The sequence below is a fragment of the Vigna unguiculata genome, chromosome 9 (genome assembly GCF_004118075.2).
Source record: "Vigna unguiculata cultivar IT97K-499-35 chromosome 9, ASM411807v1, whole genome shotgun sequence".
Taxonomy (NCBI): domain Eukaryota; kingdom Viridiplantae; phylum Streptophyta; class Magnoliopsida; order Fabales; family Fabaceae; genus Vigna; species Vigna unguiculata.
In genome coordinates this window covers 43,387,939-43,399,887 of record NC_040287.1, presented here as the reverse complement: position 1 = coordinate 43,399,887, position 11,949 = coordinate 43,387,939, and the positions used below count along the sequence as shown (strand labels likewise).

Here is an 11,949-nt window from a genome sequence, read left to right as displayed (position 1 = left end):
TGGATTCTTAATATTCTTTTAGGTGTGTTTTTAGTGTCGTATAAAATTTATTAATTAAAAACCAATTATTAATATTCTTAATTCGATATTTGATTTTTTCGATAATTAAAATTTCTTTAAATAATCAATTGTAAATAAAAAAATAATTTGTTGGACCTACACTAAGTTACCTAAAATCTTAAAGTTATATATACTATTAAAGCAAAAATTGAATGAAATCTTACGATACCTTAGTACGTGACATTGAGGGACTAGATAAAAAAATAGTGCAAAATCTCAAAATAATTTCTTAAAGGTGGTATTAGAGTTAGGGAAAAACGTCTTTGTTAAGGCTGGACTAAATAGCTATAGTTATAGTTAAATACTATGAGGTATTATTTTTAAGAGGTTTATAAATTTTGTTCTGATACAATAGTTTTATAAAACACACACTTTGATAACCTTTTATAAATACTTTCAACCTTTTGGAACTTAAAAACAAAACTTTTATTTTTATGAAAATTCATGTTATACAAAAATGGTCCAAATATCTTATGGTTATACCACTGCATTCAATATAATTTTAATATAAATATAAATTTGGTAACGCTTAAAATGGGGAAACAACCACTTACTTGCACTAAAATAATTTAAATAAAACAAGATTAAATAAGTTAAACTAAACATGTAAAGTGTCTTAGTAAGCTTTTAAAAAATTGATTTTAATTTAAAAATGAGTTCGTAGAGTAATTTATGTTTAAATATTTCCTTCTTTTTTTTTTAAAGTACGATTGTAGTAAAACTTTAATTTTATTTTTAATTAAAAGGCTACTAAAATTTATTTTGTCTCAATTAATTTTTAAACTATAATCAATTCCTTAACACGAGATCAGATATTTATCTAAAACTAAGTCAGACACAGATACTTAAGGGAGCACCTTTAAGTATCTCCCAGATTTAATCATATACTTTATTTTATATGTACTGCAAAGACAAGCCCAAACATTAACTAAAGACCAATTTCACTGCATTTCAAGAGCCACGAAGTACAAAGATAAGGTTTTTTGTTGTGCACATTACTAAGGAAGGCATGTGCTTGAGCTTACATGTTTGTTTGTATAAGAAATAAGGCTATTTGGATTGCCTCAGGCCTGAACAACGAATATTCATAGGCCATAAGGCAAATTCATATCCCAAACATATGAGGGCAACCATGAAATAGGACACACTTCATTATTAAAATCGTTACTCAATCATTCCATCATCATGGAAAATTTGAGACAATAATCAAACATATTCCTTTAAGTGGTTCACTTAGAAATATATAGCATCGTACATGTTAACAATGATTGCCACAATCTTTGCCAGATAACTTGCACAGCTTGCAAGACCAGAACTACAAAAGAGACCACATGAGAGGTGGGGCGGCAATTTCTTCAGTTTATAAGTTTGTATTTTTTTTCTTAATTCTCACAAATTCCCAATCAATGATGGTAGTGTACAGTTGGAGCCCACGGTGCAACATTGCTTATGACAAAACTCAATCTGAAATTGGGTTGTCAAAGTTCAGATATGCACTTTCCATTAATAAAATTGATAACTTGTTCAACTGCCAAGTCAAGTTTAGCAGTTACAGCTGCTAAATTTTGCAGGAATTCTTCTGCAGTTGGTTTGTCACCATCAATGATATCAGTCACAGCTTTCACAAAAATTGCAGGAACTTTTAGAAGGTCAGCAACATATGCAATAGCAGCTCCCTGGAGAAAAAGTTGAAACGGGGAGTTAAAGCCAATATTCAACAAGGAAAAATTAGAACTACTATTAGTTATCATTCAGTTCTCTGCAATTTAAACGGGGGTTTATTTTATGCAATAAGGTGTGATTTGTGAAAATGTAGATTCATGCCATTCCCCATAGATTAACAGAAAATCCCACAGTCTAAAGTAACCAAATATATCAGATTACCTCCATATCTTTAACTGTGGCATCATTTGCAATGATGGATGATTCATCCTGCTGTGACATATCTAAAGAGTCACCAGTTGACAATTTAGCCACCTGAAATATGCACATATATTAATTGGGTTCAAGTTCTGCACAATTAATCTAAGCAAAAGAACTGGCCACAATAACACAATGAAACAAACCAAAGTACATTTTTCATCTGTTTGAACTGTAAAATGGAACATCAACTTGCTTCTGTCTAGGATGTTTTATCTCGTGTGAAAGTGATCTACTATTATTATAATTGAAGTTAAAGCTATTTATTCATTTGCAAGATTTTCAACGCAAATCAGCAATACATTTGTAACCTCCTCATACACCAATATACAAGACAAAAGTGTATTGCCCGGCCTCTAAAGAACACATAAAGGTAATAAGCAATATCAGAGAGATAAATACATTAATGATTAGACAAAAGTAATGGTCAACAACCTGGAAACTTTAGATTATCATAAAAAAAAGGGTTTATATTTTTTCCATTCATCTACGATTTATAAATTATAATTCATAGCTTGACATTGTCTAGTAGAAAAAATAAATTACACATGTAAATCTCCATGTTATCAGCAGAAATGTTTATCCTACAAGACATACCGATTCATAAACTAGTCTAAACATACATCATATGCAACCAAGATGTCAGCAGGAGTGACTAATCTCAACTGAACTCCTAGTCAAAGCATCAAGCCAAGACAATCCTAGAAAAACAACACAATTTGTGTGATCAAAGGTACAAACTTCACAAAAATGAGCGGGCAGTTCTTCAATCTAGGTAATCTGGTTAACAAATGGAACCTAACTCAGAATTTTGGATGACAACATTTTGTGATATCAAGGTATTTCTTGCGAATGTGAATTTTAAATAAAGTGTTTTATTTTCAAGAGCAAATCATATTACCAAATAACACTCACCTTTAGATTAAGCTCCTTTACAAGGTTGGCTGCTTCAAAGGCTTTTCGTAAACCAACCCCGTACAGATCAAAAACCTGCAAAAGATATCAAACATATCAAACTTCTACTGCACTACATTGCAAGCATGAAACAAATTATCAATGAATTAAAAATTAATTCACCAGTATCAATGAAAAATATTAAAATATGTTATGGTAACTCTCTGCCAATAGTTTATACGCAAGATTCTTAACTGCGCCAACAGAAAATTATAAAAGAAAACATAGCATTTAACCCACTAAGTTAATAAGTCAAAATTAATGATACTGATAGATCAATCACATTACTCTTTCTCAAACTTTTCTTGGATGGTTAACTAAGAACTAGAGCAAGATGAGTTATATAACACTGACGTTGTTAAAATTTTATTGTAGATAGAGCATTAATAGAATTAAAGAAGAACACATGTAAAATGAACCAAATCCTAAGAAGATAGAAATAAGTTCAAACTACAAAAATGATACTCTTCTTATTCTCTTTCCCCATTTTTCCTCCAGTACACAGTAAAAAAAAAACACCACCACAACAAACAATAGATATTATATGCATTACAGTCTTAAATATCAACTTGCCATGGTCAAACATACTTCAAGTAGAGAAGGGGGCAAAGACAAAGCAATCAAGGGCTACCAAGAGGCATAACAAAACACTTACGGGTATGGGTATTCTTCTGTCATGAAAGGCACAGTCTGATACAATGAACACATCACCAATACTAGCTCCTTTGGCCTGAAAGCATCCAGTAATGAACACCACTTAGATAAATATGTTCATGCATATACAAATTCATTTGTCTGTGACTGCAAAATTATATTTTTGACTACATACTCTGTCATTATAAGATTTGAATTTAATATGAAGAGTTACTATTTGTTATTTGTACATCAATTGTGGAAAGTCAAACAATTGCACAGGCAGGTAAACATAATCTTGTCATCAATAGATTACAGTCATATGGTCGGTCAATCCACTTTAAATAGTCATGCATTTTAGTTTAATCGATTTTTTGATTACAAAAAAAAATCTATATAAAATTATAAAGCACAATCAATGGCTATCATTGATTGTAAATTATGTTTTTCGTTTAACTTTGTTTGATCACTTATTGTAAGTTATAAAAACATCTTTTAGAAGACAAAAAGTTATTTAACATAAGATTACAGCATGAAATTTTTTTCTTTGAAATGCGTGTACTATACAGTGACAATGATTTCCTGTAATAAAAAAACAGTTGTATCAACTACACCAAGAGGGTATGTAAAAAATGAAAAACATTGCAACAGATAATTAATTCATATATTGAAAATGAATATGACTACAATTTCACAGGAAGGAGGATCAAAAGTAGCTAAACACCGAAGAGATCAACAAATAGCACAAGGCACAGACATTTTTTGGGATACAAAACTAGAAAATCAGTTACCATAAGACTATTGCTCAAGGGAAGACAGTGCTTACCTTGAAGCCACCAGCAGTTCCTGCATTGATGATCAAGTCTGGTTGTAATGCTTGTACAGCGGCATATGTTACAAGAGCAGATGATATTGTGCCCACGCTATCAACCCCTGAAAGAAATAGATCAGAACCCTGTCAAATGAAAACTAGCAGTCAAACCAAAATTGCTGCTTTCCTTATGTTCCTTGAAGACATGAAATGGGGGCATGTTACAGTTATACCGACTAACATTCAAACTACTTCTGATGTAACACAATCAGGAAACATAGTCCAGACTTCATTAAAGGGGCAGAGATCATGTTTTTATATTTCTTCCTAGAGGTTTTGATTAGGAAAAGCTTCATAGCAGCAAATTCATTATTCCCATCCCATCACATTTCTTCCAATCAATCAAATTGACAAGAACCAACATCCTTACCTAAAACAGGATCTTTTCCAGGCCAGATCAAGCTTATATTGAGATCTTTGTATGTCCCACGATAACGGACCCAAGGAACTCCTTGTGGAAACCTGCAGCATTGTGCAAAGACAGACACTTCAATCAATGTAAATATGTGAAATGTAAAGGTCCACTATATTTCAACCTCGCAGTAACAAATAAATCAATAATTGATTGAAAAAGAAAAAAACAAAATCTAGTCCAAGCAATTCTAAGATGCTGCAGGAATTAAAAAATAATTAGTAAACAACATAATATGATACAATATTTCATTTCACCCAAGATTAGGCCAAAGTAAAAGAAATAAAGAAGGTGATTAACTAATTACAGTAAGTAGTCTTAAAACCTAAGAAAAGAAAAGAGAGGAAGAGAGATACAGACGGAGAATTAGGTTCCTCGGTGAGCTGGAATCTGTTGACTATGGGAAGTGCTTCCGTCTGCATAGCTGTTATTCATTCCGTACAACATTAACATTAATATTAGAACAATTAAATAGAATAGAAAATTGAAGATAACATAACATCTTAGGGTACCAACGATGATGACGATGTTAGAAATGGGTTTGTTCTGGGCAGCCATGGTTTGCTGGTCAGGAGGAGGAGGAGCATCTGATTGGTCCCCAAGCGCAGCCATGACTATTTGTTGCAGATTCGTACTATTTTTCGCTTCTATCTCTGTTCCCCACGAGAAATAATATATATATATATATATGAAATAATATGACTTTATTTTGGCCAGTAAATTTTTTTCATTTTGTTGTACTTTTGTTCCTCAAGTTTTTTTTTTCTTTTTAATCTGGGTAGTGTCGAAAAATTCAACTTATTAATCACTTGTCTAATTTATTTATTTCTCAACTAACGTCTTTATAGTTAATGTCTAATAACAATAATTAAATAATGATTATAAACTCTTAAATACACACTTAAATAATGATTATAAACTCTTAAATACACACTTAGAAGAACAAACATTAGTATTCCAAAATTAATGAGAAAAAAATAAGATGAAATTTTTGGAGAACTAAAATTATATTTTAAAATTTGTAAAAGGAGTAAAAATATAATTACTAAATTATAATAAAATGTAATATATCCACACCATTGGTTGTAAAATAGTTTATATTGTTAGCTAATTAAAACATAACCTTTTGTGATTTCCAAAATAGTTGTTAAGTTAATATAATTACTATGTGATATCTATCTGCAATAAGTATGTAATTTATATTATAAATAACACTAACCTAGATCGATAATACCAAATAAAAGCAAAAGATAAATACAGGGAATAAAAACAAATAAACACTTCTCTACGCAAAAATAAGTACGACATTCCCTGATTTTGGATAAATATAATCACATTCTGCAACTTAAACCTAAATAGTAAATAAGTTATTTAATTTTGAATATATTTTGATTTTCTTTTGGTACAGGAATATATTTCATTTGAATATACTTTTCTAACTACGTGAACTTATCCTTAGTTTTTAAATGAATATTTGAAAAAAATAAATTAAGAAGAATTTAAAAGTAAAATCAATAATTGGAAGTATAGTTTTTGTTGGGTTTGATCAGAGGTCCATTAAATATAAATTTACATTTGTCGTGAAACAATGATTATTCTCAATAAACTGCCAAAAAACAATTATTCTATACATAGTTTTTTATTTTGTCCAAACTTGGTTTGTGTACATGTTTACAGTGAATGTCACAAATGTTAGCAGATAACTTGCACAGCCATCAACGTCAGAATAGTACAAAAGAGGGAAGAGAGGAAGGGATGCAATATCTTCAGTTTATACTGAGTTTAATTTTGCTTAAATCTCACAAACAAATTCCTAATCAATAATGACAGTGTTCTAGCCTGAGCCCACCATAATTGAATACAAAACAACTTGGAAGATGAAATTTCCTTGTCAAAGTTCAGATACCGATTTTCCATTAATAAAATTAACAACTTGTTCAACAGCCGGGTCAAGCACATCAGCTACAGCAGCCAAATTCTCCAGAAACTCTTCTACAATCGGTTTGTCGCCATCAACGATATTTGTTACAGCTTTTACAAAAATTGCTGGAACTTTCAGAAGGTCAGCAACATAAGCAATAGCTGCTCCCTGGAAGAAAATGTTGAAACTGGGAGTTAAGCCTATATATTTCACAATTGAACGATCAGAACAATTACTAGTTAGTTATTCAGTCCTCTGATATTTAAATGGGGATTTATTTGATGACACAACATGTTATTTGTGAATATGTGGATTCATGCAATTCCCAATATGAGTGGAATGTGCCAATCAGTTTACCTCCATATCTATAACTGTTGCATCATTTGCCATGATTAATGATTCATCCTGCAGTGTCATGTCTAAAGAGTCACCAGTAGACAATCTACCCACCTGAAAATAATGAGCAAATGTCGTTTAAAGTTCAAGTCTTACATAAGTAACGTAAAAACAACTATAGAATTGGGCAACAAATACACAGTGTAGCAAATCAAGGCACATGTTCATGTATTTGATCTTCAACTGTAACATAACCATGTTCCAGAGTATGATATTTATCTGGTGTGAAGACTACTATTATTATCTAGGTTAAAGCTGTTTATTCACTTGCAAGATATTAATGCAAAGGCAGCAATGCATTTGTAACCTCATCTAACACTAATGGTAATACAGGAAAAACCGGTTCAATTCAATTCCCTCTAAATTGGGTATGGGTTCAAACTATGCCAAGACTGCACCACCTTGCCTCAAAAGAAGAAATATAAACATAAAGTATATAAACAGCAAGAGATAAATGTATTAATGACCTGAACAAAGTAAAGGTCACCAACTTGGCAGAAGCTAGACAATTTCTTTTTGCATTGGCATAAAATGGTTTGCTTTCATCATTCACTGATTGCATATTAGACTGACTGAAAATGAATTAAACATGTAAATCTCCAATTTATCAGCAGAGATGGTTGTCCAACGAGGCAAATAAAAAATAAAATAGATTAGACATTTTTTTGCACATGACGAGTGTTAGCAACTCACTCATTAATATACATCTTCTAACACACTCTTTTAGGGGTTGAAACTTGTGATTTATGTGATTTCCAATTAACTTTAGTCAACAAAAAAAGTGTGTTCAAAATAATGTATAGAAGATTGCATTCCTAACATTTCTCTTGGGCAGATTATAATATGTTGGCTTCAAAATTAATCCTTGAACGTCTAATCATACGGATATTATTAACAGTAAGAATCTAATCCAAAATGAACTCCAAAGTGTCAAGTCAAGACAGTCATAAAAACAGGAAGATAACTTTTGTGCTCGAATGCACAAACTTTGCAAGATGGCATTTGCATCTCTTTCAATCCAGGTAATCTGGTTAACAGATGGCACATGATTTAGTTGGCAATATGAATTTTGAATAAGATTACTGTTAATTTTTTGTTTTGATCGGCAAGATTAACTGTTATGAAGAGTTTTGTTTTCAGCAGAAGCGTATACATTTTATCAAATATTACTCACCTTTAGATTCAGCTCCTTTATAAGGTTTGGTGTATTAAAGGCTTTACGTAAACCAACTCCATACAGATCAAATCCCTGCAAAAGACATTTCATGTCTATATATATTAATGTTTACAGAAAAACTTCTTACTCACTACATTGTGAGCACGGAGCAACTTTGTTCTTGTTCACCCCTCACCCCCAAAAAGGCTTAAAAGATAAACCTGAAAACATACATCTATTTAGCATTCAACTCACAAATGGAATATCTCAACAGAAGTTTTAAAATTTAAAATCCATTATTATCGACCAAGAAATACTGAAATAAATCACTCTAAGTCTCTAGCCAAATAATTGTCAATAAGATTCCTAATCGACTAATTGAAAACTCTAAGAGAAAAATAGTATGTAATCCTCTTGATTAAAATCTAACTTGACATACTTTTAGTATATAGCAATTGCACAAATGGTATAGATAGGTCAACCACTATACTTAATATTAAGAAGTGAGTTTAAGCCCAAATCATCCTTAAAAAACAAACTTGTTAAAAGTTGTCTCCTACACACATCCTTCATGTCAAGGTACGTACATCTTGTACATTAGATGAGATATTTGTGAGTGGTCGATAGCGAGTAACACAATAGGTCCTACAAACCTCGTTAGGATAAGCTCTAATACTATATTAAAAAGTGTGCTTATGTCTAACTAAATCTCATCAAATTAGCTTGTAAGGTGATAAATGTCTCTACTTAGACACTATAAATTGACTTTATTTCTAGTCGATGTAGGATCTCTAACACTTACTCATATTTTTTCTATTTGATCAAAGGAGAAAATAAAGAATAAGAGGTATATCATGCTGAAATCATTCAACTATTATTCTTTTTCCTAGTTAAATAATATTATTGGAAGGAAAGAAGAGATACATGTTAAAAGAGAGACATGCATCCCACATAGATAGAACAAAAGCCAAAACAGAGAAAGGATGTATTTTCTTAACGCTTCACACCTTCTCCCCCAACACATACGTAGTACCAAAACACTAACATCACTATAGATTATTCCATCAATTGCTTTCTTAAATAAAAACTTGACACAGCCAACTGCACTTCCAAATAGAGAAGAGTGTAAAAAACAACAATCGAGAACTATCAAGAGGAATTACACTTACAGGTATTGGTATTCTTCTGTCATGAAAAGCACAATCTGATATAATAAAAATATCCCCAATACTAGCTCCTTTGGCCTGAAAACATTCAACAATAAACACTATTTAGAAAAATATGTTCATGTACACACACATGCATATAGCTGCATCATAATATTTTTAACAACTTGTATAATCATCATAAGATTTTGATTCACTGAGAGTTAGTATTTGAGTCATGTACACCAGTGGGGGAGGAAGTACAACAACTGCACATGCTGGTAGAAAATAAGTTTGTCATCAACATGCCACAGTCATATTGTCCATTCACACAGTAATACATTTTAGTAATCAATTTCTTCATACCAGAACAATTTATACATAAAATTATGAGACATCAAATCAATGACCATTTACAAATAATGCATTAGATCAATTGATTTTTACCATAAAACACTTATGTTATAAGTTCATTCATCACAAAAAATTAGAAAAATATAAGAAGCAGTATTTAACATAGAATACAGGGTCAGATTCAAAACATTGTACCACATGTTACCATAAACTATTGCAAAAATGAATACGTCAATAATTTCAAATATAGAGGATCAAAACAAACTAACCCAGGAAGAGATGCGAAAAGTATAACAGACATTTGAGAGTTCAAAACTAGTAATCCGGCAAGTCTAACACTATTATGCTGTGGGAGAAGACAGTGCCAACCTTGAAGCCACCGGTAGTGCCTGCATTGATGATCAAGTCGGGTTGTAATGCTTGAATAGCAGCATATGTTACAAGAGCAGATGGTATTGTGCCTATACTATCAACCCCTGAAAGAAATGGATCAAGACTCGTCAAATCAAAGTAGCAGGCAAAACAAATTGCCACTTTCTCTCTTTATGTAGGTGGGGTCATGTTATAGTTGTTCTAAGAGACATCCAAACTACCACCCATGTAACACAATGAGGAAACAAAGAAAGTCTAATCTAGACAAAACTCAGCAAAAACCCTGTTATTCTTTTTCTATTGTTTGGTCATAGTGGTTTTTGATTGGAACATAAACTCGTTCATTCTTCCCAGCTTATCACTTTTCTTCCAAACAATCAATACATCATTAACCTAATTAACAACGGTGGCCCATCACAAATTTTGCCCACACTTAGAAGAACCTGAACCTCTTATAATTTGAGTTTAAACCTTATTAAATCTTACAGAACTAATAAAACTAGGGGCTCCCTAAGAGATGATTTCGTGCCTGGAATGAGAAGTTCGTAGGACTCACTATACTTAATAATGGTCCAATAGCTGATGATGAGATAAATTCAAACAGCAGTTAACATAGATTCTTATAAAATGTTAGAATTTATATTTAAACATAACTTGGTTACAAAATCATAAAATTAAAAGAGTGATAATATAATTATATCAACGATCCAAGTAGAATCTCCAACAGAATCGGATATGAAATTAACTAGTGATAATTGTAAAAGCAACCGATAATTGGGTGGTTAGAAGTGGTGCACGAAGAATCGAAGCAAAAAGAGAAAACATCTTACCTGAAGCTGGATCTTTTCCAGGCCAAATCAAGTTTATACTAAGATCCTTGTATGTCCCATGATAACGGACCCAAGGAACCCTTCCTGGAAACCTGCACCATTGTGTATAGAAACTTCAATCTATTGTAAATATGTGAAAAGCAAAGGTCCACTTTGCTTCAATCTCCTCAATAGAAACCAAATAGATAACTAGTTCAAAAACTACACCAAGGAAATTCCAAGATTTGTAAGCAGCATAGCATCAATGCTCTATTTCTTTTAAGCTGAAGGTTGACCAAAATAAATTAAAAAAAAAAAAAGATAAAACTTGTATGACAAACTAAGCAGAGAAAGAGATCGCAAAAGAGTGAATTTTCCTTGAAATTCTAATCGTTAATCAAGTTAGTTTTAAAATTAATAAAACTAATAAAATAATCCTTAAAATTGACAATTTATTTAATAGAAGCAGATTACTAACAAACACTGATTTGTAAAAAAATATTTTGGAGTGTTTCTTGTACAATCTTTAAGGATCTTTTTATAATATATATATATATATATATATATATATATATATATATATATATATATATATATATATATATATATATATATTAATTAGTTATTTCAGAGTAAACTGAGAGAGAGGATACAGACAAGGAGCGAGGATGCTGAGTGAGCCGGAATCTATTGACGATGGGAAGTGCTTCCGTCTCCATAGCTATTGTTCATTCCATTCAATACAACACTAACATTAACACCATCACACAAAAGCACTGCAAAGCATAACGTACAGGGGCGTGTAAGTTACCAACGACGATGACGATGTTTAATATGGGTCGGATATCAGGTTTGGGTTGACCCGCCATGGCTTCTTCTCTGATTGTTTTGCTGCAGATTCTTGGTTCTTTTATCGCGCTATGACACTGTTTTCTTTTTTCAACAA

At 31.7% G+C, this 11,949-nt stretch overlaps 2 protein-coding genes across 4 annotated transcripts; both read right to left on the bottom strand.

Moving 5' to 3' along the window:
* Nucleotides 1–1,181: 1,181 nt before the first annotated feature.
* On the bottom strand, nucleotides 1,182–5,511 carry LOC114196149 (5'-methylthioadenosine/S-adenosylhomocysteine nucleosidase 2-like). The gene is made up of 8 exons (XM_028086699.1): nucleotides 5,363–5,511; nucleotides 5,211–5,274; nucleotides 4,809–4,900; nucleotides 4,394–4,500; nucleotides 3,590–3,664; nucleotides 2,896–2,970; nucleotides 1,945–2,037; nucleotides 1,182–1,736 (listed from the first exon to the last, which is right to left on the bottom strand). The coding sequence occupies exons 1-8, from the start codon at nucleotides 5,460–5,462 to the stop codon at nucleotides 1,539–1,541; spliced, it is 804 nt and encodes a 267-aa protein (XP_027942500.1). The 5' UTR covers nucleotides 5,463–5,511; the 3' UTR covers nucleotides 1,182–1,538.
* A 1,012-nt stretch (nucleotides 5,512–6,523) lies between these two features.
* On the bottom strand, nucleotides 6,524–11,949 carry LOC114196248 (5'-methylthioadenosine/S-adenosylhomocysteine nucleosidase 1-like). 3 transcript variants are annotated; one of them, XM_028086831.1, is made up of 8 exons: nucleotides 11,815–11,949; nucleotides 11,661–11,724; nucleotides 11,025–11,116; nucleotides 10,192–10,298; nucleotides 9,493–9,567; nucleotides 8,342–8,416; nucleotides 7,129–7,221; nucleotides 6,524–6,939 (listed from the first exon to the last, which is right to left on the bottom strand). In XM_028086831.1, the coding sequence occupies exons 1-8, from the start codon at nucleotides 11,870–11,872 to the stop codon at nucleotides 6,742–6,744; spliced, it is 762 nt and encodes a 253-aa protein (XP_027942632.1). In that variant the 5' UTR covers nucleotides 11,873–11,949; the 3' UTR covers nucleotides 6,524–6,741. The 3 variants fall into 3 exon arrangements, with proteins under 3 accessions (XP_027942632.1, XP_027942633.1, XP_027942634.1); XM_028086832.1 differs by having other exon boundaries at nucleotides 6,669–6,939; nucleotides 10,192–10,211; XM_028086833.1 differs by lacking the exons at nucleotides 11,661–11,724; nucleotides 11,815–11,949 and adding an exon at nucleotides 11,230–11,424 and having other exon boundaries at nucleotides 6,669–6,939.

Bases quoted from the DNA above. Each gene is read 5' to 3' on its own strand.
- LOC114196149 (XM_028086699.1), bottom strand. From the start codon at position 5,462: ATGGCTGCGCTTGGGGACCAATCAGATGCTCCTCCTCCTCCTGACCAG. The intron at 4,501-4,808 runs GTAAGGATGTTG...TATTTCTTTCAG, and splicing joins TGGAAAAGATCCTGTTTTAG to GGGTTGATAGCGTGGGCACA. The intron at 2,971-3,589 runs GTAAGTGTTTTG...TATCTTTTGCAG, and splicing joins ACAGAAGAATACCCATACCC to GTTTTTGATCTGTACGGGGT.
- LOC114196248 (XM_028086831.1), bottom strand. From the start codon at position 11,872: ATGGCGGGTCAACCCAAACCTGATATCCGACCCATATTAAACATCGTC. The intron at 11,117-11,660 runs GTCTGTATCCTC...ACAATGGTGCAG, and splicing joins ACTCAGCATCCTCGCTCCTT to GTTTCCAGGAAGGGTTCCTT. The intron at 9,568-10,191 runs GTTGGCACTGTC...GAATGTTTTCAG, and splicing joins GCACTACCGGTGGCTTCAAG to GCCAAAGGAGCTAGTATTGG.